We start from the raw sequence: 21348 nt of genomic DNA, 5'->3' as shown, positions 1-21348 counted from the left end.
GTGTCTAAGAAACATGATGGTCCTTAGTGTTGCAAAATGTTTTGTCATCAGCTATTTTCGAACGAGAAATATGCTCACCTTCAACTATAACATCGCAGGAACTCAGCTGCAACGCGTTGACCACGTGAAGGATCTAGTCATCCTTGATGAAAAGCTAACGTATACTCATCACGTCTCTGCGTCCATCGACAAAGCCAATCGATTACTGGGATTTATTTTCAAAATTTCCAGTGAATTTCGGGATCCTCTGTATTTAAAGGCTCTTTATTGCTCATTGGTGCGCCCGCAGTTGGAATTTGCAAACGTCGTTTGGTGCCCCTATCAAGCAACGTGGAGCCTTAGGATCGAAGCAGTCCAGCGTAAATTCATACGATATGCGTTACGTGGATTGCCGTGGAACGATCCGTTAAACCTACCACCGTACGAGGACCGTTGTCGTCTTTTAGGACTTAATTCTTTAACGCATCGGAGACATGCAGCGCAGGCTACTTTCGTGTCAAAGATTCTGCTGGCTGAATATGATGACCCGGAGCTACTAGCGCAAATCAGCCTCTACGCGAGTTAAGAATAAGAGTTTGTGATACTCTTTTTAAAAAATACAACTACACTACTCTACCGTTCCACATCAAATGAATTTATTTCAATTAATTAGCCCTAACTACAGTTCAATACTGCTAACTCTGCAATCCTCGCGGTGGTGCCATCCATCCGGTCACACGTTGCCATCGATTGGGTCGCACGTTGTCGTCGTCTAACAAAAATGCCTAGCTTGGCGATTGCGATGTTTGCCGGTTGTCTCGAGGAACTTCGACGTCAGCACCTGAGTCGCGTGGCTTCATCGTTAACTCGTCCTTCCTGAGAGATGAGGTTCCGTACGAATCACTTCTCTGATTGTCAAACGTCTAATGTTAGGTTGGATGTCTGGTACTGGATCTTCGACTGTGGTGGTCCTGGCTGCAGGTTGTATGTTTATGGTAGCTGATCTATGGATGAGAAATCTAAGGAGAAATGCTATACCGATTAAGCTAGGTAGGGACATAATTCCCCCGAAAATGGATAATGTTGGCCACTTTATACTGTTCGTTGATAGCCGGATAACATCCAGCTCCTTCCTCGTTTCCAGATGGAGTTTATGTAAATGGTCCAGGCTGATGTTTAGAATCTCTCGATGCATATTCACATCGATTCCGTCTAGGGGTAGTTGTATTGGGTTTCCCGGTAAGGTTTTCACTCTTGAGCTATATAAAACATTATTGATGTATAACTGACAATTTCTGAAGAAAACGATGAATGCTCCGGTCAGGTTTCTGTTTGTTAGGCCACAATTTGATGAAAGGGTGAAATTTTTCATAGTGTTTATGAACAAGTGTTGGTTGTCTAGAAAGATAATTTCTTCTTCAACTGGGTTGGTGGTAAAATTACAAGTTGCCTGTTCTCCTTTCAATAGCTTCGGTATGCAGGTTGAATTGTCCAAATTGATTTCGTTTGCGTCGAATATAGTAGGTTCGACTGAGTTTATGGAGTAAATCTCGTCTTTGTGAGTTAGATAAAATCGATGATCTATATGAATTTGCTTATTTTTGTGAATGACTGGGTATAGACGTATTTTGTTGAATATTCTCGGGTCGAGTTTTGGCATTTTTATTATGAGTGCAATTTCCAAACTGTTCGTTGCCACTGATGTCGTCGCATAATTCATTGCCTCCAGAGCAGTATGAACCGTTATATTTTCCCTAGCTAAATCATTGATTAAAATATCAATTTCACGTTGGCTCAGAATTTTTTCGTTTACTATTCCTAATTTAGCTAACAAGATTGTATCAATTATCTGGTTCAATTTCTTTGATAAGTAGTTTAAATGAAATAAAATCTTAGTGGAATAAGTTTCGACTGATCTTGTGTTAAACAGATTGATTGCCTTTTTCGTTTCAAACATTGCTTCCTTCAATTGTAGGTTTATCTCACGGTTAATCCTGATCTGCTCATTATTGTTCATAATTAAATTATTTATGGTAGAATTGATGATTCTCAAATCATTGGCATCTGGACTGCCAGCTATAAATTTCCAAACTGTGCCTAAGCTATCCCAACGTTTATGACGTCTGATAGGGTCTATGCTTTTTAATGCAAAATCTATTTCGTTAAATTTTTCTATTATTAAGTCGGAAAATTGATTTCTGCTAAAGTTTTCAAACTGATCTCTAAGGCTTTTTACTTGCATTCTAGTAGTCGTTAGATTGAAGTGATGAATGTAATATGTGTGGTCAAGTTTGATCCGTGCCTCGCCTTGATCGAAGATCATGACTGGTTGACGTCCTACGTCCCGTAAGTCGAGTGTCACATCTTGTGTCGATTGAAGTTGGTCTGGTTGAATACATAATAGCAGTAGTAGTCTGAAACGTAGAAGTAGAAGTCACGTTTTATATTTTCCTAATTTTCAGGTCGTCTTTGTGGATTCGTCGGTTATCGTCACTCGTAATTGTGCTTTTGTTAACTTTCGAATTTTTTATTTTTTTGAACCTTTTCTTGTGTTTAAGTCTTTGTCGGGTCGTCTCGTATGCGTCTTGATTTTCTTCCATCGGTACAGGTTTCTTTTTGACATTAAAAATGTCTTACTCCACTATCTGGGGCTAGGTGTCATTCTAAAATCTAAACTATCTCCCATGTAACGAAACTATGTAAGGTTTGCACGCTTATAACTCCGATATTACTAGATGGATTTTAATCATTCATACACCAACCGATTCAGAAACACCTAACTTAAATATTGGTAATAATTTAATATCTCCCCAATAAAAGTAGACTTTTGGAAATTGGTAAAATAAAAAAGTTCACGAAAAACGGGAAAATTACCATTCGTGAGGCAGATTTCTCAGACACAGCCGTCAAAAGAGAGCAGCTTAGTGACTCAATCAAAGACGAAAAGTCATAAATAGAAGCGACGCATGTCCGTTTAAATCAGTTGTTGCTCTTGTCTCATACGAACAACATCGTCTCCGGGCGATGCAATAAGCGCTGTCGATTTTCGGCAACGTTGGCATTTGCACACACTCGCACCTAAGTGACTAAACCATATACGGTTAGTTTATAAATAGAGGTGACGCGTACCCGTTTGAATCAGTTTTTGTTCTTATGTCGAACGGGTAAGATCATGGCTGCAGCGTGTGGGCACTACAATAAGCGGTAGACGCTATGCATTTTCGGCAGCGGTGGCCGTGTGCGGATTTTTCGGGTACCAGCACGGTGTCACAGAATGATTTGCAAAGTGGGTGGGTGGGGTGGTTTGGATTTAATTCAATACGGTGTGTGCTGCTTAAGAGTGTTGCGTTTGAATAAAATATATTTATTTTTATGCATGCGTGTGCGTTGTAACTTGTTAATCCATGTTTACGGCGCATTGTAGCTGCCTAGGGTAAAGAGCCTATTGGTTTTCATATGTTTCATATTTTGGTTATATGTTTTTTATCAGTAAGGCATCTGACAACGTGCTTCTGTAGTTATTGCACTGTTCAGCAGCGTAGTATTTTATACAGGGGAGTACACTCAGGTTTTATTACGCGGTATTTTTTACGCGAATTTTGAAATTTCCGCGGTTTTCATTTACGCGTTTTTTTTTTAAATTTAGGCGGTTTTCATTTGCACGGCCTGTATCCCCTGCGTAAAAAAAACCTGAGTGTAATTGCATCGGAAACAATCACATCCCCAGCAGAACTTTTTGTTTTCTAATTTCAAACACTTTTGTTTCGTACTGTACACAACGGAAAATTTTAAAACAGAACTTACCGTCCCAGCAGCAGTTTAGGCGGGTGTTCTTTTTCGATTCAAATTCAAGCCATGTCTTAATCGTTACTGGACTTAAAATTGTTTTCCCAGTTTATCCAGTCAGAGTATCTGTCCTGCCCTATGTAGTTAAAACACAGTTCTAATTGAGTTTTAAAGTATACAACAAATTGAACGGTTAGGTATACTAATTTAAATTTTAAAATATATCTGTTTGAAATTATGCAACAAACCGCTGTACTGAAGATATAATTATGTCAGTCCTATTACCACATAAAACACCTATATAACATAAAACGCTGCAGAATTGGTTTAATAATACAATGTTTACACTACAGAGTTATAACACGTTTTAATAATTAGCAACAAGAGAAAATGTCACCAAGATAGCATAAAACCCGTTTTAACTGGTAGTGCGAACGTTGCATAACAATGTAATTTATCAAATAATTTCATTTTTTTCACCACTAATCGATCAAGAAATACTTAACCTTAAGATTGGTTACTTAAGTTCATTAATACATTATTGAAAATTTAAATGGAAAATGAAATTTCATATTTCATGAAGAATCTGTATATTTCCGTTGCTGGGCGTGGGCTTCCTCGTCACGGTTCTAAATATGGAACTTTTCTTTTAAATATATTTTCTGGACAGACCAGCCTATTTTTACTAGATGGATTAGCCAAATAATGCCAATCACCTAGTGAGATACTTGATTAATTAATAGATTACCGTTAAAAGACCTTCAATAAATTATGTTTTAATGGGGAGGGTATATAGCAAATTGTAACATAAAAAACAGGCGAGTGGGCAAGAACTTGAGTCGATATGTGTGATAGATAAAATACATTTGCACGCTCTTGAAAAAAGCTACATTTTTAATGTCACCGTGGTCGTGTCCTGTACACAACCCTTTAATTTTTTTTATCTTTTTTTTTTATTATGGTATTCCAACGCATTTTTCTGGGTTCGTAGTAGGTTTCTATAAGTCTTTTCGATAATGTCCGGTGTACGAGGAGAGGGAAGAATTATTTCCAAAGGAGTGAAATTTGTGGAGGAGTGAATAGAAGAATTATATTTCTGTACGGATAGTTGGATCAGGTCTGGAGTTGAGAGATTCGGATTTTCAGTTTTTGTTATTCGGTAAATCTCTAGGAGCGTTGAGTGGAAACGTTCAACGGTTCCGTTCATTTCGCTCCGTCCGGTGGCGGTTACATATGGGTTGATTTTGTGTATGTTGTAAAAATTAACGATCTCTCCCGTCATAAAGGATTTTTCACCATCCATCACGAGTGTGTTTGGTGCTTTGTACTTTAAGAGAATATCCTTTATTGCTGGTATGAGGTCGACGGCTGCTCTTGATTCGATTTGTGTGACTTGAGCGAATTTTGAAAATTTGTCTACATATGTCAAAAAGTGAAGACTCTCTAAAAACATAATGTCGATGTGCGCTATTTCAAATGGAGCCTTTGGAATTGGTGTTTCTTGTATAGGAAACTTTATCGGGTTTCTATCATATTTGCACTCATGACAAATCTGACAGTTAGTGATAAAATCTCCTACCTTTTGAGCTAATTTTGGAAAGAAATAATTTCGAAATATTTGCTGTTTATTTTCCTGTGCACCTCTGTGGGCTCTGTAGTGTTCAGTGCGGATGATATTCCATTGGTCATCTTCCTCAGTTATGTCTTCAAGTATATTCTGAGTGAAACGAATCGTTAACAGATTTTGTTGTCCGAAATGTCTTTTATAGACCTCTTGCATTTTTCCCATTGTGTTCTCATCTGTTAACAAACCATTTACTTTAGAATAGTTAAAGTGGTTTTTTAGTACCTGTAATAATGAATCATCGTTAATTTCATTTATATAAATTGTAATTCTTGTGTATCCTGAAAATGGGGTTTCTGTTATTGTTTTATCAGGTCCTTTCTTTATTACCACTTGATGACGAAATACGTTGATTGGCGATTCAGTCGAAGGTATATAAAAGTCGTCGCTATTTTCGGCTGAATGTTGGGTTGCTGATAGGGAGCATACAATTCTGCTTAAGGCGTCTGCCACCACGTTTGCTTTTCCTGGCTTATACACTATTTCATAATCATGCTCTTCTAAATATGCCTTCCATCTTTTGAGTTTTGCATTTGTATTTTTTGGAGATAAAGCAAACGTTAACGGTTGGTGATCAGTTAGAATTTTAAACTTCGCCCCGTATAAATAGTTTCTAAATACTTGCAAAGACCAGAAGATCGCTAACATTTCCTTCTCTGGCACAGAGTATTTTTCTTCCGTTGAAGACAAAATTCTGGAAGCAAAGTGAATCGGTTTGTCTTTGCCGATGTCACCTTGGGATAGGACAGCACCTATAGCGAAATCAGATGCGTCCGTTGTGAGAATAAAAGGTTTCCCATAGTCTGGGTAAATGAGAACGTCAGACGATTTTAATACGTTCTTCAACTTGTCGAAGCATCGTCTTTCATCACTCGAGAGCGAAATTTTTCTATTTGATGAGGGATTTCTTTCCCCCCGAAGGAGGTTTTGCGATTTTCGCAAAGTCTTTTACAAATCTTCGATAATAACTCATCATTCCAAGGAAGGAACGAAGCTTTTTGAGATTCTTAGGCTCTGGGTACCTATTGATAACTTCAATTTTTTTAGTGTTAGGTTTGATTCCTTCAGCACCGATAATAAATCCTGAGAATTCTATTTCAGAATGCAAAAACTCGCATTTGTCCAACTGAATCTTGAGATTTGCATTATTTAGTGTTTCTAGAATTATTTTAAGATTTTTCAAATGTTCGTTTAGGGTCTTTCCAAACACGATGACGTCATCGATGTACACATAGCATATTTTCCCTATGTGATCTCTTAGCACATCGTCAATTGCCCGCTGGAAGATCGCAGGAGCGTTCTTCAAGCCGAACGGCATTCGAGTGAACTCATATTTCCCGTTGTTGATGGCGAAAGCCGTTTTCTCGATATCTTTCTCCCTCATTTTAATCTGGTGAAATCCAGACGCTAAATCAAGGGTGGTGAAGTATTTTTGACCCTTTAGTTGATCTAAAACATACCCAATCTCGGGCATTGGATATTTATCGGGAATTGTCTTCTCGTTCACCTTCCGATAGTCTATCACCATTCGGAATTTTTTCTCTCCTGAGGCATCGGGTTTCTTTGGTACAACCCATACTGGTGCCGTCCACGCTGAACGAGATGGTCGAATAATACCATCTTCCAGGAGTTTGCTGATTTGCTTTTTTACCTCGTCTGCATAGGCAGCAGGGTAAGGATATACCTTCTGATGAACTGGAATATCATCGGTGGTATTGATTGTGCACTCAACGTTTGTTGAGCATGTTAATTTTGCATTTGTTTCATGAAAAACTTCTTTTGAGCTGTCGAGGACAACTCTTAGTTGATTCTGCTCCTCTTCAGTAAGATGAGCTGTTCGAAAAACGCTATTGGAAGTACAGTTTGTCTGAGAATATTCGCAGAGAGGAATGACAAGTTTCTGATTATCAGAATACAAGGTCAAAGTCCTATTAGGAAAATCAATATTTGCATTCAAGTCATTCAGTATTTCTGTCCCTATGATTCCGTAGAAAAATGAATGGAACTTATGTAACAGAAATTTAGTAACGTAATTAATTTTCGGATAAAAAAAGTTTATACCTATCGCAGAGGTTGCGTTAAATTTACCGTTAGCACTAGTGATGCCTTCGGCATTGAAATCATACGGCCTGCTGTCCTTGTAGGCCCAGGCAAGTTTTGGATTGATTAAGTTAATGTTTGCTCCTGTATCTACTAAAAAGGGGAACTGTCCACTAGTAGTCTTCAAGTTGATGTAGAGCAATATAGGTTTCACCAACTTGAGTTCCATTCTAAAAAATGGGTGGCTGTAGCCTCATCTTGCTGCGGTTCTTGTTCTTGCGTATCTAATTTAGGTTCCGGTTCTGCCGGTGATTGCATATCATAATATGGATATGAATCGTCGTAATAATCATATTCGTAATTATAGAGATCTTCTGTTCGATCTTCAAAAATGGTATCGATAGGATGAGCGTGCTTTTTGAATGGGTACGGATATGCTTGCCCCGATATCGGCGGTGGTCTATTAAGATTCATTGGTGGCCTGTTACCATAGTCCACATTGTGTGTTCTCATACTCTGGTCAATATCCATCGGCTCGGGTTTCGGTAATGGTTTCGCAGCCCAAGGCCGTGGGGGTGCCTGGAATGGATTAGGTTGGTACTGAGGTCTGGTTTGGGTGAAAGGATTGGCTTGAAAGTGTTGCCTGCCAAATGATGGCATCTGTGGAAAATTCCTTGGGGCTGGAATTGGTGGAGATGGATATCTCCTTGGAGGTGGTCTAGGAGGAAGCCTATTGATTTCCAAATCCCTTGGTTTGGGAGTTGGGGTGAAATGTTCATTTCGGAAGGGTGCCGATCTGGTATCCATATTGTGGTAGTCTAGGCAAAACTGATACGCCTGGTTTAACGTCTTTGGATTGAATGTTTTTAGTAAATGACACATAGGTTTTTCTAACCCTCGAATAAATGCATCTATTGCTTTTTCTCGAAAATAGTCAATGTGTGAATTAGCATGGAGGAACAGTTTTTCCTCCGTTTGAATTTGAGCTACTATGGATGAAAGTAGTTCGTTCACCCTGGAGTAGTAACTGCCTAAACTTTCATTGGAGTTCTTTTTAATAGTTGTTAGTTCGAAGTCCAATGTTTTTATATCACGCTTATCCCTGTAATATAGAAGCAACGTCGATTTTATTTGTGCCCAATCATGCACAATGTTATTCGAATTAAGAATATCGGCTGCTTCGCTTCTAATTTTTCGTCTCACGGAGCGTTCAATTAAATCAATTTGAGCTTCCGTGGCTCCGGCATCTCTGTACATGCAGAAAATGCCCTCAACATCTGTAAGCCATACTAATAGTTCTGTTGGCTTACCATCAAAATTTTGTAAATCACGAATAAAATCTGGTAGTTTTCCTAATTCAATAAATTGTTGCATGGTCAACTGTGCAGCCGCAGGAATTGGGGCTGGGTGCTCCATTATTTTTTTGAAGTAAAAGTTTAATCTAGATTTTTTCTTACTAATTTTGACGGAAATTTATTTTTAATGAAAATTGATAATTAACACTTTTTCACTATACACCTGTACTCTGGATTTTCTTGGATTTTTTGTCACTAACACTTAGAATGATAAAAAATATTGGTACTTACATATAGGACCGTGTCCTCGGTTCGGCCGACATAAGTTAATCCGGTCTTCTTTTTGGCGTTCCACCAAGTGTCGGGGGAGAAGAGGCAGATATTTTGGGTTGCTCCGTTTTGCTCTGCTGTGTTGCATCCACTACTCCGGACCCTACTATCAATTGGGATAATCCACGGTGTCCTCGCTTCTCGCTTTGTGTCGGTTTTTTTTTAACTTGTATGTGGCTCCTTGGACCACCACTATTTAGATTTTTGCACTTTTTTGCTTGGCTCTAGAGACCAGGTTGTAAGATTTTTTTCACAAGTCACTCGAACACTTATACACTTCCCGGCACGAGATGGATCTCGCCGGAGCCTCCAGTTAAGAATAAGAGTTTGTGATACTCTTTTTAAAAAATACAACTACACTACTCTACCGTTCCACATCGAATGAATTTATTTCAATTAATTAGCCCTAACTACAGTTCAATACTGCTAACTCTGCAATCCTCGCGGTGGTGCCATCCATCCGGTCACACGTTGACATCGATTGGGTCGCACGTTGTCGTCGTCTAACAAAAATGCCTAGCTTGGCGATTGCGATGTTTGCCGGTTGTCTCGAGGAACTTCGACGTCAGCACCTGAGTCGCGTGGCTTCATCGTTAACTCGCGCCTACCCGTTCTCTTCGCCCACGAGCCCTGCTGCATTCTGAAATGCGCAGCACTAATTACGCTGCCAATAGTCCGATTTTAGCAAGGAGTCGTCGCTTCAACGAGTTTGCTGAAATTTTCGACTTCGTCGTGAATTCTTCGCAGTTTCGTCGTCGTGTATTGTCACTAGTTTAATTGTGTTTAGTTTAACCAAATACAAATTTGTATTTGGTTTAACTTAGTTTAGTTTAGTTCATTTAGACAAAGTGTCAGGTGGACTTTTTTATACAAATACAAATGGGTTGGATCTGGGACGGGACCTGCGGAAAGAAAAAAAGGCGTGTCAAATTGATCCAGCACGCAAATGTCAGATTGAACCGGCTGTCCTCAGAGTGATTAATATGGGGAGTATTCTATTTGAAATTGAGAAAATGCTAACTTCTTTTTTAAAATATATCTATAAAATAATCATTAGATCAATAATGATATTGGAGATGATAGTGCTTTTATTAATTTCGAGATCGTTAATTCTTGTGAACTTCTCCCACTGTTCTCTCAAATCGGGATTCACCGGAAAATGATGAAAAGTTATCTCCGGATTTTTCGCTTTACTACGACCGCAATTTTCTACCTTGCACTTCATGATAATGGATTCACGAAAAAAAATTGAAAGTTCAATTCTTGTTTGTTCTTTAAAAAAGTCATGTCATTACTTGAACTACACCAAGTATTAGTGTGTGTGAATCGAAGAAGTAAGATATAACAAACAAAAAGAAAGAATAAGAAAACACGAATCCGCAGGTCCCGTCCCAGGGTTGGATGTTGGAAACTAGTAGTTGACCTCTGCCATTTACCTACTCAACGGTTAGTTACTCGTTGGTTGCTTCGCTTCAACTGCATAGGGGCCAATCATAAATTACGTTACACTTTTAGTGTGGGAGGAGGAGGTATGACAAAATTGTGACATATGGGGGAGGGGCAGTAAGCTAGAACGTTACGTAAAAATGTTAAACTGAAGAATTTTTTTCAAAGAATTTGTTACGTAATAGGGTGAGTGGGGGGATAGAGAAATTTGTGACAATTTATTACATGGGGAAAGGGGGAACCAATTTTGGCAATTTTTGCGTTGCGTAATTTATGAATGGTCCCTTAACAAAGAGATTAGAACTAGTAGAAGTGGCTGTCGCTGTTCACACTGATGGTTTATTATCTCGCTCTTGCATATGAGAATCCCATTAGTTGACATTTATTGTCACACATGGCAAAGTAATGGGTTGCAATATGCTAATGAGACCACATATTTCGCTCAGTAAATACCTCAAGACAGCAGTGCTTTGCTCTCTAGTAGTTATAAACTTTTTTGCATAGTATCGATCGACGTACCACCTACAAACGTTGGTGATTGTATTCTAGTCGCTTGTTATATTCGAAATGGTAGTTACAGTTTATACACATTCCGAATACCACATCTGTTATATGTGCTAAAACAGAACCAAGCAATTTCTTATTGGAAAATTGATTAAAACATTTGATTGGAATCAAGTTTTTGATACAAAAATCTCAATAAAAGTAAAATTCGGAATAAAGAATGGAATAAAATGACATTTTCGTTTCTAGTTGTACACTACACCGGTGTAGTCGTTGTTACACTCATTCAACCTTGGATGTAATCAGTCTATCTCTTTTTTGACACTACATCGGTGTAGCACCAGGAAAATAACCGGGAACGAAAATTCCATCAGATTGTTTCTTTTTACTTGATTTGTGCAATAATCGCAATTATACACCTATAGAACATACCGTTAATTTCCACTGTTTCGCGTTCCATCAGATTGTTTCTTTTTACTTGATTTGTGCAATAATCGCAATTAAACACATATAGAACATGCCGGCAATTTCCACTGTTTCGCGAAACGTCACAATTATTTCATCTGTCAGTAGCTTGTCTTCTTCCACAAGTGTTCGGTAATCGCCAAATATGGATCTAAATTTTTTCAAAAATATGGGCAGTTTCGACTGAAGATCGGTAAAGTTTTTGTTGATAGTGCAAAAATCATAAAAAATCTGAAACAATGATTATTCAGTTTAAATAAGTTCAACTATGAAATTAATACTTACCAGTTCGTTTATACAGGGAAAATTACGAAGCACAGAATAATCATCCAATTTAAATATGCCAGAAACAATTTCATATCGACGAAGTGAGAAGCAATCTGCCCAAGCTTTGATTTTTCCAGAGTATTGTTGTAACCAATACTATTAAGCCGTAATTTAGCAGCTGAAAGCGTATTTCATTATAGAAATTATTATTTGAAGTAAAAATACTAACGATCAATACGACTTGATATATAATGTGACGTCATAAACATCAGTTGTTCATGACGTCATTACTGAGAATATAACAACTTAAGGTTGCACAGAGAAAGCGCAAAATTCGCAAACGAAAAAAGCAGTTTTTTTCCACACCGTATGTCAGATCTTCATAAAAATCAATCAGCGTATGTAGAATGTTGTTACAGTACTGCTGATTGATTTTTATGAAGATCTGACATACGGTGTGGAAAAAAACTGCTTTTTTCGTTTGCGAATTTTGCGCTTTCTCTGTGCAACCTTAAGATAAAGAATGCTCTCTTTCGAACATTGTCATCAACTGACCATCCGGTATTTGGACGTAAGCAATGGTTAGCACAATCCCTGAATCGAACAAAACACCTTCTACGATCGAAAATCCATCTGGTTACAGCACATTGATTCCTCTCGGACATAATCTGTGTGCCAGGTGTTACATTGTTTCCGGGTTTGCAGTGATGTGCAAATTTACAGTTGACAGTTTGAATTTATTCCAATTTCCAAACATTGTGGGCGAATGTTCGATTGTGGCGTAGCTTATAGATTGGTTCAGAAAGCTGAGGGCAGGATGCTTAAGTCATTCTCAATTTTCTAATCAAAAAGAACTTACCTTCTCGAACGCAGGTGAAATTTAGAATTTACTATTGGGATCATTGATTTTGCTTGCAGCCTACAACAGTCGACAACAAATTACAAACACATCTCTTGCTTTTTTCTACAGACCGCTTAAACAAATAGGTTTATGCAGCCAGCGACCTCATAAAACAGCAACTGGTGGATATGAGGCAACATCAGAGATGCCAGGTACTTTTTTCAAATGTCTGCAATAATAATTTTAAAAGTCTGGGAAGAACAAAAAATGTCAGGAAAGCTAGTGTAACCAAAAGCCTTTATATTCAAAAATCTGCAACCAAACTAAAAAATCTGCAAATATCTGCAACCAAGCTAAAAAATCTGCAAATATCTGCATCATCGAAAAAATCTGCAGCTTAAATTAAAAGTCTGCGAATTTGCAGACTTGTCTGCAAATCTGGCATCTCTGGGCAACATAAAGGCCCTAGTATAAAGGTACGCAAAGAGCGTGCAGAAAGTGAAGCCGAAAAAAGTCTACCTATCAAGCACAATTAGAATCCAACTTTGCTGCAGAGGTATCAGAGATGGATTCCAATTGTGCTCGATAGGTAGGCTTTTTTGGACTTCACTCTTTGCGCAACTGTTCTCTATAGACTGTGTCTCCGCCTAACTATGAATATAGTAACTATAATGCTGATGAATTCTATATGGGCTGTTCTACTCAGGGATGCCAGGTACACAGATCAATGTGTGTTTCACAGATTTTAAAAATTGCACAGATTTTCAGTTTTCTATTTTAATGCATAGATTTCCACAGTTTCCTGCTACAATGCACAGACTAGGACAGACAGGTCGCCACTTCTTGTTTTGAGACAAATTGGTAGGTTTTCCTACAGACACTTAATACACAGACTAGCGAAGCTTCAAATGCAGTCAAACGGACTGTCAAAAACTGCAGCCAAACGAGCATGATGGTATTGTGAGGAGAAGTAAAGAGGGAAGCCCATGCAAAATTTATGGGATCTTCCGTGTTGCCAGTAAATATACATAGTTTCTAGTTTTACTGTTTTTGTCGCCGCAAGTCTATGTATAAAATGTCTGTAGGTTTTCCTTAACACAGATTTGCACAGATGATTAAATAGGCTGCGCACAGATTTCATAAAATATGACCTGGCATCCCTGGGTCTTCTTTACATCTCCGACTAAAACAGCTCGATCGGAATGTTTAGATGCATTTCCATTTTTCGAGCACTTTTTTGAAACAGATTTAGAACAGGTCGACTATTCTGTTCTAATTTTTCCATAATTTGTAGCATGAATAGAGCACTAGTTCAAATATTTTTCATTAGTATGTGTGACGACTGACAGCAATAAAACAATAACAAAATCGAGCAAACAATATTTTTAACAGCAAAGAAACAATAACAAAATCGAGCAAACAGTATTTTTAACAGATAGCTAAAACATCGTATTGGGAACACCGCGTTCTAGATGTTTTTTGAGAGTTCCAAATAGTACGACTGCATGTCATTTTGAAATAGATTTGCATCACAGCCACCAACAAACCAACATGACAACTAGAACGATTTCGGTATAAATTTTTGGCAAATAATTTAAACTAAATTACACATCATTACACAACGTGTCTGAGTTTGACACATTCAAACGAGCAGAAGTTTTTCGTATTCAAATGAGTGGAGCATGTTATATGAAGGTTTCAAGTAGAAAGTATAGTGGTATTGACTAACTTTGTGCTGCGGTTGACTTCATGAAAAGCAAATCGAAAAAACAACATTTTCCAAACACATTGATAAACCATTCCATTTTCGTCGTTAGAGAATGGAACGGTTTACTATCAGATTGCAAAGATTTTTCGTCAAACACGCAGTGTATGCCATTTACTCTGAATTTAGCAGATTCCCCGATATTTTGTCAAATATCGTTCTATCTTTACAAATTATTAGATAATTTTCAATTGTTCAGCAAAACTGAAACATATAACATAACATAACAACTTGTCCGGCACGGTACCTTGCTGGACAAGTGTGAATGCTCGCATTTGAATTGTATGAAAGAATATTGGTGTCCGTGCACACTCAATTCGTCACGGCAATTTTCCAAAAGCCGTGTAGTCAGCAAATTTAGAAACTGACATCTCAGTAAAGTTAGATTTGTTAGCTGATTTTCGGTGAAATATTTTCCGAGTATCAGCTATGAAACGTCACTTTTACTGAGATCTCAGCCAAAAAATTGTTTACTAAGATCTCAGTTGTTGAGATTTCGGCAAAAGATGCGAAAAAAGCTGAGACTCGGCAGAAAAAATTAAGTGTGTGCACGGTACTGAACCGTCACTAAATTGGATCTGAAAGGTGTAAATTCGGCTTTATACTTCTATTTAAAAATCTGATATTATTTAATTTCGTTTGATTGCGCATACTTGTATACCCCACACAAGCAAATACTGTTCTGATATAACATTGAAAGCTAGAATAAATAAATCAAATGTAGTTTATTGACCAGATTGACCTCAGCACCGGGCGTGGGTATAAGCAATTTACTAACCGTCATCATAACACAACACCGCACCGGCGGTTGGTAAACAGGTTGGGAAATGGAAGCTTATCGTTTCGGTTTACAGCGAGTGTCTATATTTGGTAACTTCTTCCAACTGACGCCAACGTTGCTATTCGCAGAAAGGAGGCAAAACAAAGGAAAATGTAAAAAATAGGATCTCGCGATAAATGTTATGCAGAAGTGTTCTGCGTGAATTTTGATTCGACTCGTGAAAGATTTTTATTTTAAATAAAATTATGGATTGAGCTCAATAAATAAAACTATCGGTTGTGAGACAATAAATTATTTGATTGAATTCAATAACATTTTTTTAAAGTTTACAGAAATGAAAAAAAATAATTGAAATTAAAAGTTTATTGTAACTTTAATGAAAATATACTTTCAAACCTCGATTCACACCAATTATTTTGTCGTTTGATACAATGAACAGTATTTGTTTGTATTCAATTACCCACAGTTTTGATTATGCTGTATGTTTTCTGCGTGGAAGTAAAAATTAGTGCATCTAAGCAGCTTGCATTGAACTGGAAGATGTAGCATTATGTCAAGCTGGGCATGATGTGTCCCAGGATCCGATTGATGGGATGCTAGCAAGAAGCTGAATTTCATTGGCTTTGAAGCTTGTAAAAGCCCGAAAATTTTTATATGTGGAGGCCAATACGAAAGCTAATGATAGTGTCTAACGAAAATCGAAAATCGCTGCGAACAAATGGTGATGATTGTGGGGACTGTGGAAACTAAGATTCGAGAAGAAAGAAAATGCGTCTCGCGCAAAGTTTTTAATTCAGGACCAGTAGTAAAAAGATCACAACGATAATGGTTTATCACACAGCGCTTAGTTCAAAAACGCTGGATTTAATTGCTAATAGGTACGCATGGCACGACACAGATCACACCTGTTACATCATCACCATCTCATTTCATCCGGTGGTTCATCATATTTTCGAGGGATAATATTGTGTTGTGGGTTGCACAGTCGTGATTCGCTGGTTGGACACTTTTTAACTGGACCGCTTTTTAGTTGGACCTCCGCTAGTTGGACCATTGTCCAACTAAAAAGCATCTGAACATCAAAATCTCGTGCCAAATTTACTTTGACAATCAATCTGACGATATTTAGAGATAAGAACAGATGCATTTACACTGCCAACATCTTTGGAGAGTTTTTGACATTTGTCAGTCGGTCCAACTAGCGAATCACGACTGTATACTACCCAAGATCGCTTATTTGCCCCGTTTTCTATGGGATTTCCTATCTTCATGGGACTGACTTGCGAGCATAGGCAGTATAGTGAAATGCATGAACGTGAATGCACTTGGAATTCAATTCACTTAGTCTGTAAATAAGGGGAGGGCGGGAGTAGACTGTGTGGGGGGTTGTGCTTAACTTATAAAAATGATATTTTTTAATACATTTCAACATTTCTAATATTGTTCTTAGAAACAGTAACACGAAATGTTAATTAACTTTATAATTTATTGTTGGACAATGAAATTGCTTGTTTCAAGACGTTTATTATAAATTTACTAGAAGTATTCCGCGTCGAACAATGTGGAAATGTCCTATAATTCTAGGATAGCCTCTTTTGTTAATTCGTTGCAATATTTTTTGACTTACCCCGACAATTTTATGCAAACTGTGGATACATGGATGTGGATTTGATGACCAATTTGGTAAACAGCGAAATTTGGCACTACCCCGCAGTACTGTTATTTGAAAGCAAGATTCCGTGTTATGTCATTTGCCATACTGATAAATTGGAATCAAATTTATAATTTTTGAGCAATAACTCATTATTTGATTCCATCTTTGGAATTACCGTATCGACGACAAAATGTTGAATTCAGTTAATATATATCTGTATTAACTTGCCACAAATTCGTGTGTACCAATTTGCTCCAGGGTACGCACTTAATGTTTATTTCTTGAAGTAGATGTAGTTGTAGTTAGTATTTCAGCTCCAGCGATACAACCGATTGTAATTAGAATTAGTTGTGTTATTGGTGCCGGAATACTACACAGTTAAGCTTTTTCGGGAAATCGGCCGGAATACGAATTACGAATACCAATTAGAACCAACCAGAATTTCCGATTGAACTTTACTTTATCCATAGGTGCACGCAAAGCTCATATATCGATTACTGGAAGCCTATTGGCCGATAGTAGCGCCGGCTAGCGGCTACTTGTTGCCAAAGGCCTTGTTTGCAGAATTAAAAATAATCGAAGCTCTTTTTTGACGGCTGAAAATGAACCTGATGCTACTCGCGGTGAATAGAAAAAATATTCATTCAAATATCCATGTTATTCATTCAGTTGAATATCGTACAATATATTCATTTCACTAATTATCTAGGAAAATGTTTTCAAATGCCGGTAAAGCATATAAAACAACAATTATCATCGCTTACATTGTGTCAAGGCCTACTTTGATGCGTTTGATTCGTTGCTGCACGTTCGCTTCGTGTAATAATCGGAGACGAATGAAAATCTGCATAGATGAATGGGTGGTTTGTTCGTTTGACGTTTTCAGCTGCGTCACTGAATATTGAAAATGAATGCGGCTGAATATGATCAATTTTCATTCAATGAATTTGAATATTTTTAACTCTGCTTGTTTGTGTTATAAAGGCTCGCACAGAGTGAACCCAAATCTACCTATCGAACAGTCAGAAGGCTACCTATCGTGCAAAGTAAACAAATCCATATTAAATTTGCAAAAGGGCGAATAAGATTTGTAAACAAACTTTTGTTTTGATGGTTTTTCTTAATTTACTGTAATTTTAAAGCAGAAAACAATTGAAATTACTTCTACGAAGGGTAATAATTTACATTAACGCATATTTTTCATGAAATTCCACTCTGCAGCAGACTAATGAGCGAAACAAGTTTGTTTACAAAAAACACTTTCGCCCTTTTGACGAATTAATATTGAAATATTCTTCTTTCGGAGAACAAGCAAGAAATGTATTAGTTAATATCATGGCGAAATATTTCAATCGTCGAAACAAGACACTGTATTCAGTTTATTATGCTTTTTTGTAACAATGTAAAATAAATTACACGGAATAGTATCAAGAATAAAGTGCTATAAGCCACGAAACAGTGGGTTTTCAATTCACTCCATATTAATTTGCGTAACTCGGTTGAAGTCACTCAAAATTGCAGCAAAAATTATCGGTGCCAGAAACAAAGAAGATGGCATCATTTTAGGCAGCGTTGCGCATTCCTCTGCAAGGGACTCTATAATACACATAATGTACAGTAATGTTTTCATTTCGAATGGTTATAGTCCAGCGTACCAAGTATTCATGAATAAGCCCACTATTCTGCGATTCAAAATTGCCTTTGAATATACTTAAAACCCAGATATGTTTACCCGGCTATGCTGTCTACAATATGACCACAGCTGATAGACATTTGGGCTACAAAATTTATGTAAAAATCAGTGTAAACGTCTATTACCTGGGGTATTAGAGTGGCCCAAAGTTGTATGAAAAAATGCAAAGTGCGAAATTTCAAACCTTGCAGCTGAATATGATAGTTTGGGTGGCTAATAAGCTTCCCTGAAGATTTCAGCTCATTTGGTACACTGGAAGTGGTTCCGCAAATGGCTCAAAGTTTGTATGGGAAAAATTGACCAAATGTATGGAGAAATGCATCAGTTTCACATTTTCAGACCTAGGTAGCGCTGTAATCGATCAATGTTTTTCGTGAGAAAAATTAAGAATCTTCTTGTAACAACAAATCGACTCGTGAAGACTGCAATCCAACAAAAACTGACAAATAAAACTGTTCTCCGTTGGCAAGATACTACCCTTCCAAATGGTCAGCATTTCGTGTTATTAAAAGTTGAAATTCATGTAGTTATCTACCTCATGGAAATCGTGCGTTCACCATAAGCCGCTTTTTTTCACTTTCGACAGAGCCACCCAAACTACAACTCATGACACGCTCAACTTTGCGCGCTTATAACTTTATCAGTTTTTGTTGGATTGACTTGCAGTCTTCACGAGTCGATATGTTGTTACAAGAAGATTCTTAATTTTTCTCACGAAAAGCATTGATCGATTACAGCGCCACCTAGATGTGAAAATGTGAAAGTGATGCATTTCTCCATACATTTGGTCAATTTTTCCCATACACACTTTGAGCCATTTGCGGAACCACTTCCAGTGTACCAAATAAGCTGAAATTTTCAGGGAAGCTTATTAGTCACCCAAACTATCATATTCAGCTGCAAGGTTTTGATTCTGAGATTTAAGGTATTTTGGGCCACGCTACTGGGGTATGGCAGTATTCTCACATACATCAACGCGCAATTTTTCTCCCATCCGAATATATTTGACTGCAGCGTCTGAAGGACGTACGTCAGATGGCTTCCGTATAATTTGGTAAAACCCAACTTTCTCTGGCTTTTCAATATAGTATTAGCTCCTCTTCAAAGGCTTCGAATTACATAAAAACGAAAGCGTATTCGAAACTGATCGTTCGTATAAACTGTTTTCGCAAAACAATCGTTGAATGGTCGTAAAGGTTCCTTCTCCGCAAGTTTGTTTGTAATATCTAGCATGAGATCCTTTTCATTACACTCCTGATTCATTACACTCCTGGTTCAGTAGACTCCGTAGTATGTGCTTCAGACAATAACTTCTGGGTAAACATTAGTTATTAGAATTCGTTGTCCGTTCCGAACCCATAACATTTCTTAGAATTTATATTACATAGAGAATTTTAGAATATTTGAACAAAAAAATGTCTTATTCAATTCAATAATACAATGTTTATTGCTTCAAACGGCAAAATTAATGGTATGAGCATTTTTTTCATTGAAAGAATAATTAACTTTTAATCTCAATAAACATTTCCAGTTTGAATAATTTCACAATCATTGCAATAAAATATTTTTAGAAAAGAGAACGATGTTTGTTACTGAAAGGGTTTTATTGAATTCAATAAATAAATGTATTTTCTTTCTAGCAATATTTTTTTCACTGAATAAAGTCCATATCATTAAAAAACGATTATTTTATTGCATGATTGCAAAAAAATGTAACGTAACTATAATAACAACTACCGGTGTAAAAACAGATTATTATTTTAGCAACCTATTTACCAACGACCGGTGCGAAAACGGATGTCTAAATAAAATATTATCGTTTAGCGTAATCAAAATACACACGCATTTGCTTACGCACCGGTGCTGATATTATCGCGCTTATAATAAAATCTCACATTGCGGGCGTCTGAAAGGCGCATCAAATATAGCCGCAGTTGCTTCGCAAGCAGATTTCAGTGGAGCTTTATTTTTCTGCCAGCTGTGTGCTTTTCGAAAGCTTCAAGGAAAAAGCTGCCTATACATTTATATAGGCGGCTGTCACGTTGAGCTTTCATATAATCGCATATCGAGCGATTATCCTGCAAGGCACAATAGTCTGAGCATCGAGGGGAACGTCACTTCAGAATAATTGTTATATTCCGTTCGATTTTGCATGGATTTTCATTTTTTTCGGCGATTTTAGAAAATTTATACAATTTTCTATCACATCGAGTATTGCTAAAATATTTGGAAAAAATTCAACAATTTTAACCAATCTCAATCTATTTTGCTCGAATTCCGATCAATTTGATGTAACTGGCAACTCTGCATGCTCTATTTTAGAAACTTTCAATAATTCTGGCAACAAAATTTATGTTTCTGTTTTGAATTGTTCCTGTAGTTATGCTGCTGGCAATGTTTTGTTTTGATTTTATCGAGCACTGAAACTGTCAAAACATGAAATTCGAGCAATTCAATTTATTTTTTATGACACATTTCAAACTATCCTCGGCCATTCCAAACCATTATCAAGTAATGTCGGAAATTCGAATCCATTTTGAACTAACCAATACCAATTTTTATAAATCTAATCAGAATTTCAAATTATAAGTTTATTTCATCAACAAATCACGGCGTGTCGTTCCCCTCGCTGAGCATGGTAAAATTAAACACTACACGCAGACTGGCGAAGTGTCAAAAATTGGGTCATTAAGCCATACACGCTCATTCGTAACAACTCAAATTTGAGTAGCCAGCCACTCAATTTCATAAAAAGTGCACATAGTCAAAAATTGAGTATTCCTCGTTTACTCAGTTTTGAGTTTGGGATAAAAATGTCAAATTTGAGTACATTTTACTCAAGAGGGAAATACAGAAAATAATCATTCCGCATTTTTAA

At 37.2% G+C, this 21348-nt stretch overlaps 1 protein-coding gene and 1 long non-coding RNA gene across 20 annotated transcripts in view; one reads left to right on the top strand and one right to left on the bottom strand.

Moving 5' to 3' along the window:
• Window positions 1-12764, bottom strand: part of LOC131678368 (uncharacterized) — a 280969-nt gene extending 268205 nt beyond the window's left edge. The window contains exons 1-4 of one of the 5 annotated variants that reach the window (XR_009303644.1): window positions 12596-12764; window positions 11755-11914; window positions 11437-11700; window positions 2262-2393 (exon numbers count right to left, since the gene is read on the bottom strand). This is a non-coding gene — a long non-coding RNA (uncharacterized LOC131678368). Of the gene's footprint in view, window positions 1-2261; window positions 2394-9236; window positions 9767-9792; window positions 9957-11436; window positions 11701-11754; window positions 11915-12595 lie in introns of those variants that run through there. The other 4 variants (XR_009303643.1, XR_009303642.1, XR_009303640.1 and 1 more) reach the window with 4 other exon arrangements.
• The window catches only part of LOC131678358 (neuronal acetylcholine receptor subunit alpha-7), a 1795942-nt gene that overhangs the window by 202388 nt on the left and 1572206 nt on the right, over window positions 1-21348 (top strand). For 11 of the 15 annotated variants that reach the window (XR_009303634.1, XR_009303635.1, XM_058958445.1 and 8 more), the window contains exon 3: window positions 12707-12789. The exons of 3 other annotated variants lie outside the window; for them this stretch is intronic. Coding sequence is in view for 10 of the 12 variants with exons in the window: in XM_058958445.1 (XP_058814428.1) it covers window positions 12707-12789 (83 nt within the window). In the remaining 2 variants the exon portion in view is untranslated. Of the gene's footprint in view, window positions 1-11579; window positions 11663-12706; window positions 12790-21348 lie in introns of those variants that run through there. One more of the 15 variants, XM_058958444.1, reaches the window with a different exon arrangement.

Source organism: Topomyia yanbarensis, chromosome 2 (assembly GCF_030247195.1).
Source record: "Topomyia yanbarensis strain Yona2022 chromosome 2, ASM3024719v1, whole genome shotgun sequence".
Taxonomy (NCBI): Eukaryota; Metazoa; Arthropoda; class Insecta; order Diptera; family Culicidae; genus Topomyia; species Topomyia yanbarensis.
Note: the sequence above shows the minus strand (reverse complement) of the source record. Positions and strands in the feature narration are given on the sequence as shown.